Source organism: Candoia aspera, chromosome 5 (genome assembly GCF_035149785.1).
Source record: "Candoia aspera isolate rCanAsp1 chromosome 5, rCanAsp1.hap2, whole genome shotgun sequence".
Classification (NCBI taxonomy): domain Eukaryota; kingdom Metazoa; phylum Chordata; class Lepidosauria; order Squamata; family Boidae; genus Candoia; species Candoia aspera.
Window position 1 is genome coordinate 38,874,022 of NC_086157.1, and position 13,223 is coordinate 38,887,244.

The 13,223-nt window shown below is 38.4% G+C and overlaps 1 protein-coding gene across 1 annotated transcript in view; it reads right to left on the reverse strand.

The window, feature by feature from the left end:
- The window catches only part of OCA2 (OCA2 melanosomal transmembrane protein), a 188,332-nt gene that overhangs the window by 159,305 nt on the left and 15,804 nt on the right, over positions 1-13,223 (reverse strand). The window contains exons 2-5 of the mRNA XM_063304410.1: positions 11,996-12,094; positions 9,712-9,903; positions 3,656-3,713; positions 1,878-1,950 (exon numbers count right to left, since the gene is read on the reverse strand). Coding sequence (XP_063160480.1) covers positions 1,878-1,950; positions 3,656-3,713; positions 9,712-9,903; positions 11,996-12,094 — 422 coding nt within the window. The remainder of the gene's footprint in view (positions 1-1,877; positions 1,951-3,655; positions 3,714-9,711; positions 9,904-11,995; positions 12,095-13,223) is intronic.

Sequence of the window (13,223 nt, forward strand, 5' to 3'; positions counted from 1 at the left end):
AGACCCACTGGATTAGGAAAATTGGCCAGGTTCCAAGTCAAGCTTTGGCCAGAGGAAAGCCATCTTATTACAAATGAGAATGTTTGGTATGACCATGTTCTTGCTCTGTCAGAAAGTACAGTGGACCTCTGTCAATTACATACTACACAAATGCAGGAATAGCGTGCTACCATTAGCAATCAGTGAGGGAAAAAACAGAGGAGAAAGAGGGGCAACTTATATAAGTTTTACCCTGTGAAACATCTTCCATCAACCAAACCCAAAATAAAGATATGCAGTGCAGCATCCTAGACACTGGAGTTCATTACAGAGATGAGAGCCAGTTTGGTCTAGTGGTTAAGGTTCTGGGCTAGAAACAAGGAGTCTGTGAGTTCTAGTCCCACCTTAGGCATGAAAACCGGCTGGGTGACCTTGGGCCAGTCACTTTCTCTCAACCCAGCTTGGTGCAATGTAGACTAGCCTCCTCGTGGTGCACCCTGGGCAACGTGACTTGTCACGGCTAAATAGTCTACACATCTGGCTGCTGGACCTCACAAGGATTTCTCTGCAAGAAAAAAGCAGCATGAACACCAAACTGCTATGCCATGCAATTAAAAAAAAAATTGCAGAGATGCAGAATATGTTATCTCATGTATTGCCAACTCTATTCCACCTCCTCACCCAGCCTTCAAGATATGCACCACTTTACCAGCATCTCTCACTGCTTTGCAATGGCAGTTCTGTTCTATGCCCTCCATCCAAGTGTTGTTCTTATTGCTGTGCAGAACGTTTTTTCCTGGAATTCACACCAAGCTACAAAGCCAAGTTTTCATGCTCCCAGGTCAAACATTCCCAGAACACCTGATCAGATTTGCATGCATGAATGAAGTCAACGTGTGTCAGGACTTGTGGGTCAGTAGAAGTGGGAGGGGGACACACCAGGAGCATGAAAGCATCTTGTTTGGACTACCTCTGGCACCCAAAGTCAAGCTGCCGAGCCGTTGGAGACATCTGCACAGAACTGAATGAGCTGGCATGAAAAGGGGGGCTGCATACTGACAAAAGGGAAGGGGGTTCAGTTCATTGGGCTGTTTAACTTGGAGAAAGCATGGGAACCATTATTCACAACTTTTTCACTGTACTGTATACTACACTCCATTAAAGAGATTTCTACTTTAACTACATATGAGTCGAATTTAATGGCAAGCTGAGTAATACAGTCATCACACAAGTCAATAAATATGGAAACCAAATCATAGCATTCGTCACAGGCCAACAGAGTGCTACGCTAAGCACGCTCTTCATTTAACATGGGATTCTGTTTTTATACTTCTTTGAAAGTCTTTTTCAATCTGTTGCCTCCCAGATGTAGCATCCCAAGCCAACATACTAATAAAAATAATGGGACTTATAGTCCAAAATGCATTTAGAGGAGAACAAGTTGGAAAAGTCATAGAGTAGTCCACAACGTTGCTGGACATCCTACATTCCATGCACCATTGCTGGGAGCACAGTCATGGCTGTATATAAAGCACAAGCTACATTTTAATTTAAAACTAACATTTGCTTTCATCCAAAGGTACAGACAGGCTCTGACCCTTATATTTCTGAAACTACATTTTAGGGAGCATCTAAAGGAGATATAAAATCAGATCTTCATTACTGCTTGGATCATGACCTTAGAAAACAGATTTGCAAATAAATTACTTTATTGGTTTTAAAACCAATGAGGTAGCATCAGGATCTCTAAAGAAAGAAATCGTTGTCAGTATTTAATTTAGCAAATAAAATATAAGCCATTTCCTATCAAGCATTTTTTGAATCGGCCTACTGTCAGCAACTCTGGTCTACACTGTTCCACCGTTGTGTTTTCCAACAAAGTAACAGGTAAAGGATACTGTAAATGTCCACAGGTGAAACAGCCAGCATCTGCCAAGTTGTTCTGTTTTCTGGATGAATGCTAAACAAAATCTGGGGATACATTCAATAATTGTATTTCAGTTAATTCAGTATTAAACAAGCTCTCCCTAAAGTTGTTTGCATCTGTAAGATAACTACAAAGACCAAATACTTTCTAATCATGATTTCCTAAAACTGTGGTCTTAGTATTTAACTTCATAATCCAAACTTTCCAAGCTGTGGAAATGTTGTAGATGGTGCTATGTCAGCATCACATCACATGAAAATAGTTTCCAAACCAAGAGCTTTCTCTGGACATGCTGGAGGAGGCTATGGAAGTAGTAAGAGCTTCAGGATCACTAGCCCTCCTAAGCCCCAGGGTATGCTTATGTAGCGGCATCCAAGGAAGGAAACATCATAAATCACTCTTTCCCCATTCAGTATCTTCCATATTTGTTTGGGCAACAACTCCCAGATTTCCCAGCTAGCATGACTCTTTGGGAATCTAGGGGTTATATATATGAAAAATGTTCTTCTTTCCTTTCTATTTTACTAGGACTGAATTTTGGTGACCCTCTGAGATCAGTTTCTGTCAGGCCTTCCAGGGAAACCAGACAGGAAACATGACTAGATGAACTAATTCTACTTTATTTTAAGGCTATATTAACAGAATCTTGCAAGACTGAAAATACAAATCTCCTTCCCTCCATATTTACCACTTGAGTGGTCAGGGCAGGGCTTTCCTAAGTTTCTTCTTTAGACTCCCTTTCCTAGTCCATGGTCTAGAAATCTTATTCTGCCAAGCCATTGCCTTCATCTTGTCCCCAAGCCATATGAGTGGGACAACCTAAGTCCCTAGGTGTACCACGGTTAAAGTAGTGTTTTCCCTCTGATTCCAACCAAACAATTGCAGCCTTGAAATTGTAAAATTTGTTACCTATCACCTTCATGGAAAGTCAGATAACTATAGTGGCTTTAAACATAGATAATAAAGGCAGAATAGAGATCAGCAGTGGGGACAGCAGATTTCATGCTTGTGGGTTTTGTTTTGTTTTTTTTCCCCCAGAATCAAGGATGGGCAGACAGCACTTCTAGCTGAGCAGAATCAGTGTCTTCCTTCTTTCTCCATTTGTTGGTACAAGTAAAGTTTAGGAAATTAAATAAGAATGATAAAAGCAAATGCCAAAGTCCATGAATATTGAGTCAAATCTAGCCAATCCAACATAGACGAGAATTATTATTTCCAGCTGTATAATTCTGTGGAAGTTGTGGTGGAAGAAGTGAACCAGGAACTCCACAATTCTACTTCTTCATTGCTGGCCAGCCACCACTACTTTTCCTACCCTTTCCATCAAAAGTAGCATAGGCAGTGCCTTAAAAAATATATTCTTTGCTCTATTCTTAGTGAGACAGCATAACATAAGAGGGAATACCGAGTTTGCAATAGAGCAGAAGCATTTTTGGTTCCCTACTTTGCCTTCTAATCCTTTATTTTTAAGTTATATTCCAACAGAATGTTCAGGGAAATGCTGTTAAGCAAATCAGACTACTACAAAAGCTTCTCCTTTATTGCTACTTGTGCTCAGTAACACTTCTTTCATTATTCAATATTTAAGTGGGAGGAGACAATATCTATAAGGCACCTTACCAAAGACCTCCGCAAAATTGGAGCCAGGCCTAGGAATCATAAACAAAACATTCTGCAATGCTGTAGGTCTTGCTTATACCATCAGGTTTAACTTTTGAACAGCTAGCACTCTCAAAATTCAATACTTACAGAGCATACAACTACAAAGATAAAAAGGCATGAAACCTTTAGGAGTTTTAAACAGCATCTGTAAAATAAGAGAAAAGATTCACAAAGAACACAGGAGAAAATATTGCTTCACCCATTCATAACACAAACTTCTGAAGTCATCAAGTAGGCTTCTTGAGAACCTGAGACAAAGGTGAGCGATTAGACAAAGATGACACTAGTTCTAGAGATGAGGTTTTACATTACTTTATGCTACAAAGGTATAAGAAAGTTCTACGCACTGACTCAGTCAATCAAGCCTGGAACTGTCTAGCATGATTGGTTGCAACTCTTCAAACCCCCCAAAATAATCCTTTCACAGCTGTCTCTGACTTCCTGGAGACAAAATTGAGTTCCGATGCAAAGCACAGGGGTGTCAATAAAAACACTTCTTGCTCCCATTCCACAATATCTTGCATGGAGTTCCCAAGGTGATAGCTATCAATGGCATGTGTTGCCCACCCCAGGCATCTCTCTTAGCACCCCAGGCTCCTTGATTGCTGTGATATCATAAAAACATTTCCTTTTTTAAAAAAATATTTTTTTTTAGACTAGACAATGCATGACCCATTGGATCATCATTTCAGAGATATTTCCTTACCAGATTCCTCAATGCCTTCAACAATGGCAGAGCTTCTAATTTACTGCCTTGACTGGAAAAGTTCTTAAAAATTCAGGAAGATATTCAGAGTTGTATCTGCCTTGAAAGTAGCCAATATTGAACTGTATAGCATATTCAAACATCAGGAGCTGACCACAGGAAGTCTTTTATGACATTTTGTATTATGTCATAAAATATTTTATGATAATTTGCCAAATGTCTATTCCATGGGAGTCAGGGGTCCTGGATTTTGGGCGCATTCTGTAAGTTAGCCCATTGAGGTACTTTGGTTCAAAAACTGTTGGTCTGCAATGCACTGTTTCACCCAGTCAAAGGTTACAAAGTATCAAACAGACCTGAGACTTTTAATAGTATATAGATTATAATTGGAATAGTAAAAACTAATACAGGAAGGAAGGAAGGAAGGAAGGAAGGAAGGAAGGAAGGAAGGAAGGAAGGAAGGAAGGGAGGGAGGGAGGGAGGGAGGGAGGGAGGGAGGGAGGGAGGGAGGGAGGGAGGGAGGGAGGGAGGAAAAGTAGAAAGAAAAAGTATATCTCAAAATCATTTCCTAATAAACTGGGAAGCTGATATGCTACAAAATGGCACACCAGACTTTAGCACCATCTTTATTTCTAAAAATAGTTCTGAACTTCATAGAAGCCAGAGACATTTTAAGAAAATTAAAATGACAGGTGACTGTAATTCAGCTACCAGAAAAAAATAACCTCAATAGGAAGCCTGTTATCCAGGGGACTGGAAAGCAAATGTGGGTGTTGGTTTTGGTTTTAGCTACAGTATGTTGATTTTGTTGGTTTAAATTGATGCTCTGTTTTAGTACGCTGCGGATTTTGCCTGCAGAAAGGAGGGAGACTATATGCAGTTCTCTTTCCTGAATATATGGCTGTGTGCATTGGATGTTTTGCCTGGATTTTATGGGTGCATTAGTTTTTCCAGGGTTGGACATGTCTGCCCGTTTGTCTGCCTTTTTGCTATGTTTTCCCTGGGATTTGGAGAATGGACCGATGCAATATACATTTTGCCTGGATTTATGTGTGATGGTGTGAGTTTTGCTCGAGTTTCTGGTGGGGAGGAGAGAGATGGATGTACGATGTGAATGAGTGTTTTGCCTATGTGTGTAGGTTTCTCTGAACATCTGTAGTTTTGTGTGAAACAAGTGCTTTATTTGGCTTGTATTGGCAAACAAGTAATTTGTCATTTGAAGCTCAGAACACATTTAATATATCTTGACCATATTTGTGGCCAAGTTATTAGTCTCTGTATTTCATCAGTTTTTCTTCGGTGACATGGATGTTGGGAGCTCAGAACTGTTAGTTCAAAAAAGTGTTTTTGCTTTCTTTTAACTCAACTCCACTTCTAGCAAAGGGTTAGATTTTTGAGCAAATTACTTTTCTTTCAGCATCACCATTTTCTGTCATATGACTGGCCATACCTACAGTGCTAACTGTGAATGGGTAAGCTCTCTCCACCTCACCATGGCAAACAGAGCCCTGAAAACTCCAAGCATGCCATTTAGAGACAGTTGATCTAGCTGCTAGATTAGCAAAATAACTCATGTTTTCCTGCCCATATCATTATGTAGCATATATATGGAGTAACAGCAGTAGATTATAGAGTGCTGTACAATATATCTATATCTTGTCCATTAACTAGTGATGAGAAAGATTGAAACAGAATCAAATTTGGACATGCTACATGCAACACATATGCTATACTTGACATGTCTTGTTTCAACACCTGTGTGACTTTGTCTGGCTTGGAAACTAAGCAGGGTTGGGCTGGTTAGTGGTTGGGTGAGAGACCACAAGGGAATACAGGGCTGTGAACTAGATGAGAAAAGTCAAAAAACATCCTGGAAGAAGGTAATAGGAAACCACTTCCACACTTTTACCAAGGAAACTGTGTGACATGTCCATGCAGGAGTCAAGCTTGACTCAAGAAAGTCTATCTTTAATGTATGACTTAGTAACAGAATACACCAACATGAAAGCATTATATTTCAGAACTGTCTAACACTTAGGAGCTTTTATCAAGAAACTCATATTAAAATGATGATGATGCTGTTTTAATTATATCACTGTTTGGCTCCGCTCTGTGCTTAATTCATTTTCCCACCTTTAAGGATGTGTGACTATAATTGTACAGTTTTTACACATTTAAGGCATGCATTTTACAAATGTAATTATAGTGTGTGCATTACAAGTCAAGTCTCTTTATTTCCATGATCAACCAGCAAAGTGCATAGACCAAAGACAAGCTTTAACCTTTTGAATTAAGATTCAAAATATGGTATCTAGAAACAGACAGTCCATAATAGCAGTATCAATCAGGAAACATTAACAAATCATTTAGATGTCCAGAAATGCATACCCTTTAAATAATAATAAACTCAACTTAGCAATCAGGAGATGGGGACTTGTTTTTATTAATCAAGTATAACACTTAAGAGTATTCTTCTCACCAACTACCAACCCTTTGGGTACCTAGACTTATGAAACAATGAGTTTAATTAGCCATAATGAAGACTGGTCTTATACACAATTACCATCCCAATGTCTACACTACAATTCTATTGAAATTTTACCTGTGTGTATTTGGGACTTGCTCTGTTTGGAGTTATTTTTTGCCTAGATGTTGATGAATGCCAAAAAATGAGGGTTTTCATTCAGATCTACAGCACATAGAGCACAGATATTTCACTGGAACTGGGCAGATTTAGGCCACCTTGGCGTCTGGAAACTCCAGCATGTTTATTCAACAAGGCTGCACAAAAGTATTTCAGGGAACAATCTGTCAAGAGTACGTGTCTGCTGCAGCACCAGGGATACAGGGCAGGACTGGCTGCCAACTGTTCTGCATAACCAGGGCAATTATATTGGGCTGTGCTTACACAGCAATGATACAGAACAAAGGAAAGCTGGGCAGCTTTTAATGTATTCCTATATTCATAATTAAAATAGAACAGGGAAGGTCAGGAAGGACGGGTGCAAAAGAAAAATAATAGGCATGATTTCACACTGATTCTAGGAATTTATACCTATCTTCTTGCTGCCAGCTTTGCTATTGCATGTGACAGTAATTAACAAAACAGAATATTTGCTGCTGTGTTTTCTGGCTCCAACTAGTTAGTACGTCAGTACCAAGGACAATACATTCTTCTTTTATTCTTTTACTGTCTCAGAGTATAAATATGGATTGGTTACTTCAAAGTGTCTACTGTATGAATATGAATTTCTGAACAGGTTGCCATGTCTCACTAAGGCTTTGTTCATAAAACACTGCCAAATTTACACAACTGTAGTCGTGGCTCCACGTCTATAAACACTTTAATATATTATAAGTTGGGATGACAGCAAAGCTCCTAGGATAATTAGTGATTTGCACATCCCTAATCTAGATGCATGGCTGCACTAGGCAGTGAACCAAAATAACTAATGATCTGCAAGAAATACATACTGCCATTTGTTGTTTTTTTACTGAAGCAAAACCTTCTATTAAACTGTATGGTATTTTGTGATGTCTGTGATATTTTGTATTGGTAAATGTTTGTGTATATGTGGGCATCCGTGTATGTGGGTGGGTGGGTGTAGAGTGGGTAACTGATTTTAAGAAAATAAACGAATGCTGACTGAATGATTAAATGTGAAAGTAGTAAAAGTGATGAGACAGCACAATACTTGAAAAGAAAGATAGTGCAGGCTTGGTCCAAAATATCTGTGGGAAATAAAATTCTTTATCTCCCTTTATGAATTATGGAACTGCCCTGAAAAAAAAAATCCAAAACAGATTGTTAAATAGGAGCAAAAACTGACTGATGATCATAAGACACCCTTTCTCACATGAATATATGTAACAAATCATACAATATAACCACATCTGTTTGGATTCTACGTCCACTAAATCATCTGGCATACAAACATTTGTAGTGATGATTTCCACTAGATTGTAGAAAAGAAATAGAGTGTACACTTACTTCATTTCAAACTAGACCCCAATGCTTTTTAAGGGCAAACACATTTCAAAATGTGTTGAGACCTGGTTTGAAATTAAGAGTAAGTCTATTCCTTTCCCTTTCATCTAATTAGGGTAAAGGTAAAGGTTTCCCTTGACGTAAAGTCCAGTCGTGTCCGACTCTAGGGGGCGGTGCTCATCTCCGTTTCAAAGCCGAAGAGCCGGCGTTTGTCTGTAGACACTTCCGTGGTCATGTGGCCGGCATGACTACACGGAACGCCGTTACCTGCCCACCAAAGCGTTACCTATTAATCTACTCACATTTGCATGTTTTCGAACTGCTAGGTTGGCAGGAGCTGGGACTAGCAACGGGAGCTCACCCCGTCACGTGGATTCAAACCACTGACCTTCCGATCGGCAAGCTCAGCAGCTCAGCGGTTTAACCCGCAATTTGGTCTATATCTTTCTCTGTTCCTTCTGCTAGATTATAGATCTTTGCCAGTTTAGATTACCAATAACTGAAAGAGATTAATGCTTAATTATTTATTATAATTATATAATTATAAAATAAATATTATATATTATGATGTATTATAATAATTATAATAATCGTAACAAAAAAATTAATTTAATTTTCCCTCTTGGGGAAAGAAGGCCGAGCAAATGCAGAGGGAGACGTGAGTAGTTCCAGGGGAAACCAGTTAAGAACTATCTCTGAATGTTTCCAACATAACACAAAATGTGTTTTTGTGAGTGCCTCCTGGCGGACTAACAGCTCAGCGGGAGCAAACTCACATGTACATGGCTGAAACCTGTACACGTTATAGGAACATTGCAGGATGAAAATGTAGATGACTTGATGTGGTGCAGAAATCACTAAATTTATCTTTTTCCCAGCAGTCACCCTTACACAGTGCAGGAAATTATTACTTTTGTGATTTTACCGATTCTGTAGATTAAAAAAAAGGATTCCTTAAATCAAACCATGCTTTCAAACACAGATCAGGACCTAAGCAGAGTTGTAAGAAAAAAACACAATTAAACTCTGTAGGGCTTATTTCTAAATATATACCTAGGATTATTTATTTATTTGTTTGTTTGTTTGTTTACTTTATGAGCACATCTTGCTGCTATAAAACTAATGCAACTGAGAACACAAGTCAAAGCATAATTAAAAACACTTAAACAGAAATAAAAACTATAATCTTCCAGCAACCAGAGCCTACTTAAACTTTAAAGACATAGTTAAAGTAAAAAGGTCATCCCTTCACATAAAGTACCGTGTATGAAGATAAAGGAGGCTGTTTCTTCAGTATTGTATTATTATCTAGCTATAAATCTGACTAGATGTTATTATCTATCTCATTGGGATGTTCTGCTTGAAATCAGTGGCAAGTTCTAACAAAGGAGTGTTACTTTACTTATTTGCTGAAGAGAAAAAAAGTGTCCTAAATTTTCAATACAATACCTCATCTTGGATAAATTGAATTTGATATGAAAATTGTCCAATATTTCGCCTTTTTCCTCACAGGAAGCAGATCTGGACAAGCTGGTCATTTCACTTCCTGGCTGAGACCTTTGCTCAAATTCTGCAGAACTGTTTTCCCAAAAGTCATCATCTGTGATGAAATCTGCATTATGAACAGCTGTGCACTTTAACCTATAAAACATCATGGACAACTATCAATATAGATTAGTCTGATCTTCTCAAATTTGTCCCATTGGGAGAATATATCTGTTAGTGAACACGACATTTTCTTAAGCTTGTGAGGAAAACAACTACTGTGCTACTTATACTTTTGGAATAAGTAACAATGCTGACATTTCCATTACAGGAGAAACCTCAGCATTAGAGCATTTTCAATCAAAATATTCTATGCTTCTGGGGTTTCAGGGAAATGTTCTTTCACCACCTCATCTCTAAGCTTGAACTATCTGTTATTCTATTTATTGGTTTATTTATTCAACTCGGATGGCCACCCAACTCACAGCAAATCTGGGCAGTGTACAAACAAATTAAAAACCGTCATAAAAAGAAAATGATACATATCAAAATAGCAGAATAAACTGGCAGCCAATATGCTATCATGTTTCCTACAGATGGGTTCACTCAACCCTCTGGTCCACAGGCAATTCCATTTAGAGCATATTGACTGAGATCAGTCAACCAGAAGCCTATCCCATGAAACCATCCATGGCATCCTTGGAGACATGGCTAAATAAAGTATTTCCAGGGCAGGAATCTTCCTGAGAAATCTCAGGATTTCACAATTTTGAAGTTTACGAATCCTACTCAGAAGAGCTGCTTTCCAAGGATAACTCTAAGTCTACCTAGAATTCTTAGGTAGAAAGAAGAAAGAACACAAATATATCTCCAAAGATGATTATATACTTCTATTTTTGGTCAGTGCCCTTGTAGATCTATGACCAGAACATGTTGTTTATTCGTTTAGTCGCTTCCGACTCTTCGTGACTTCATGGACCAGCCCACGCCAGAGCTTCCTGTCGGTCGTCAACACCCCCAGCTCCCCCAGGGATGAGTCCGTCACCTCTAGAATATCATCCATCCATCTTGCCCTTGGTCGGCCCCTCTTCCTTTTGCCTTCCACTCTCCCTAGCATCAGCATCTTCTCCAGGGTGTCCTGTCTTCTCATTATGTGGCCAAAGTATTTCAGTTTTGCCTTTAATATCATTCCCTCAAGTGAGCAGTCTGGCTTTATTTCCTGGAGGATGGACTGGTTTGATCTTCTTGCAGTCCAAGGCACTCTCAGAATTTTCCTCCAACATCACAGTTCAAAAGCATCGATCTTCCTTCTCTCAGCCTTCCTTATGGTCCAGCTCTCGCAGCCATATGTTACTACAGGGAACACCATTGCTTTAACAATGTGGGCCTTTGTTGTCAGTGTGATGTCTCTGCTCTTAACTATTTTATCAAGATTTGTCATTGCTCTTCTCCCAAGGATTAAGTGTCTTCTGATTTCCTGACTGCAGTCAGCATCTACAGTAATCTTCGCACCTAGAAATACAAAGTCTTTCACTGCCTCTACATTTTCTCCCTCTATTTGCCAGTTATCAATCAAGCTGGTTGCCATAATCTTGTTTTTTTTGAGGTTTAGCTGCAAGCCAGCTTTTGCACTTTCTTCTTTCACCATCATAAGGCTCCTCAGTTCCTCTTTGCTTTCAGCCATCAAAGTGGTATCATCTGCATATCTGAGATTGTTAATGTTTCTTCCAGCGATTTTAACTCCAGCCTTGGATTCCTCAAGCCCATCTTGTCGCATGATGTGTTCTGCATACAAGTTGAAAAGGTAGGGTGAGAGTATACAGCCCTGCCGTACTCCTTTCCCAATCTTAAACCAGTCCGTTGTTCCGTGGTCTGTTCTTACTGTTGCTACTTGGTCGTTATACAGATTCTTCAGGAGGCAGACAAGATGACCAGAACATAAATCTACATTATTTGATAAGATGCAAAGGTCTACTCTAGTTGTCCCATTATAGAAGAAAGAGCTCAGAGAATGTCAGCATTGCTTTGTTGATATTTATTCTTTATTTGTGTATTTAATTTATAGCTCACCTTTCCTCCATAAACTTAAAGGAATGGACCTAGCATTTCCTTCTCTAATATTTATGTTCTTTAGGATACAATAAAGTATAGGGATGAGCCCCCTTGAAATCAATTAGGACTTCAGCTGTTAATAATATACTGTGGGGCTCAATATCAAGTAAGATATAGATTTTTTTTAAAAACTTACCCATTTTCTTTAGTGGAAACTTTCAACAGAGGTGTCCTTTCTGTAAAACAACTGTCTTCTGATATTGTGCGGAAGAATTTGGGCAAAGTGTAGTGATACCTTTTTAAAAAATTAATTGTTAATTGTTAAGATAATCACCTCCCCAAAGCAGTATATGTGGTTCATATGTAAGCAACAGTACACAAATTAATATTAGATTAAGCAAATAAATTAATTTAAGGATTTATGTTAGAACTGAAAAGCAATATTATCTCAGTTTTTCATTTTCACTTCAGTAACATCACTGCTTTTCTTATCAATCCTTTTTTTTACCAAGAATCACCTGCCCAATTATCAAAATAATTTTTCTCAACCTCTGATCAAAGTAATCAAGTAAGTCAATATTCTACTTTACTTTCAATTTTCCCCAGCTATTTCAGAAATGTATATTTACCTTCACTATCCAGTAGCTGAAAAATTACTTGAATTTTCCAGTCAGTCTTTCCTTCTTTCCCCACTGACAACTCAGAATTCTGCATCTAATATAAATATGACTCCAGCACTGGGCCTGCATACAACCTTGAATAACTTTCTCTATGGCGGAGAATAGCTACTACTATTGTCTGTGACAATCAGTATGGAATCAGTGTTGGTCTTGGGAAGATCTTTTCTTATAAACAAAGATATTCTCATACATATCTGTTCTGCACTAATCATGCATCAACAGGTTGATTGCTGGGTTCTCATAAAAAAAGACACACTAGGAAACTAAGGGTGTGCATAGAAGCCGCCATACTGAAATGCTGTGATACCAGGCAAAAGTGATTTTGGTTGGAGTGTCTATTAATAAGACTTATTAATAATTTCTGGAAGGTTCAAGGTTACAGATGCTTTAAGAACAAGAGAGTACTGGTGTACAATCCCTTCCATAATATAATGAAACACTATATACAGGTAAATCACCATGACTGTTTTTGTTTCTCTGTTTCTCATAGTTTATTTTTCCAAAACATAATCAAGAGGCAGGATTATTTCCATATATTCTTCTGAAATTTTATATGGGCCAAGACCTTGTTTTACATACATATACATATACATTTCTCCATGTGGCACATCTCTGTCCAATAAATACCTTCCTTTTTAAATCCATTTATAATGCTAATGCTTCCAGCCACTTTTAATGTAATATTTGTAGCCCTCATAGCTATAAACAACTACTTTTTGGTTTAGCTGCTGGGAGAGTTCTGGT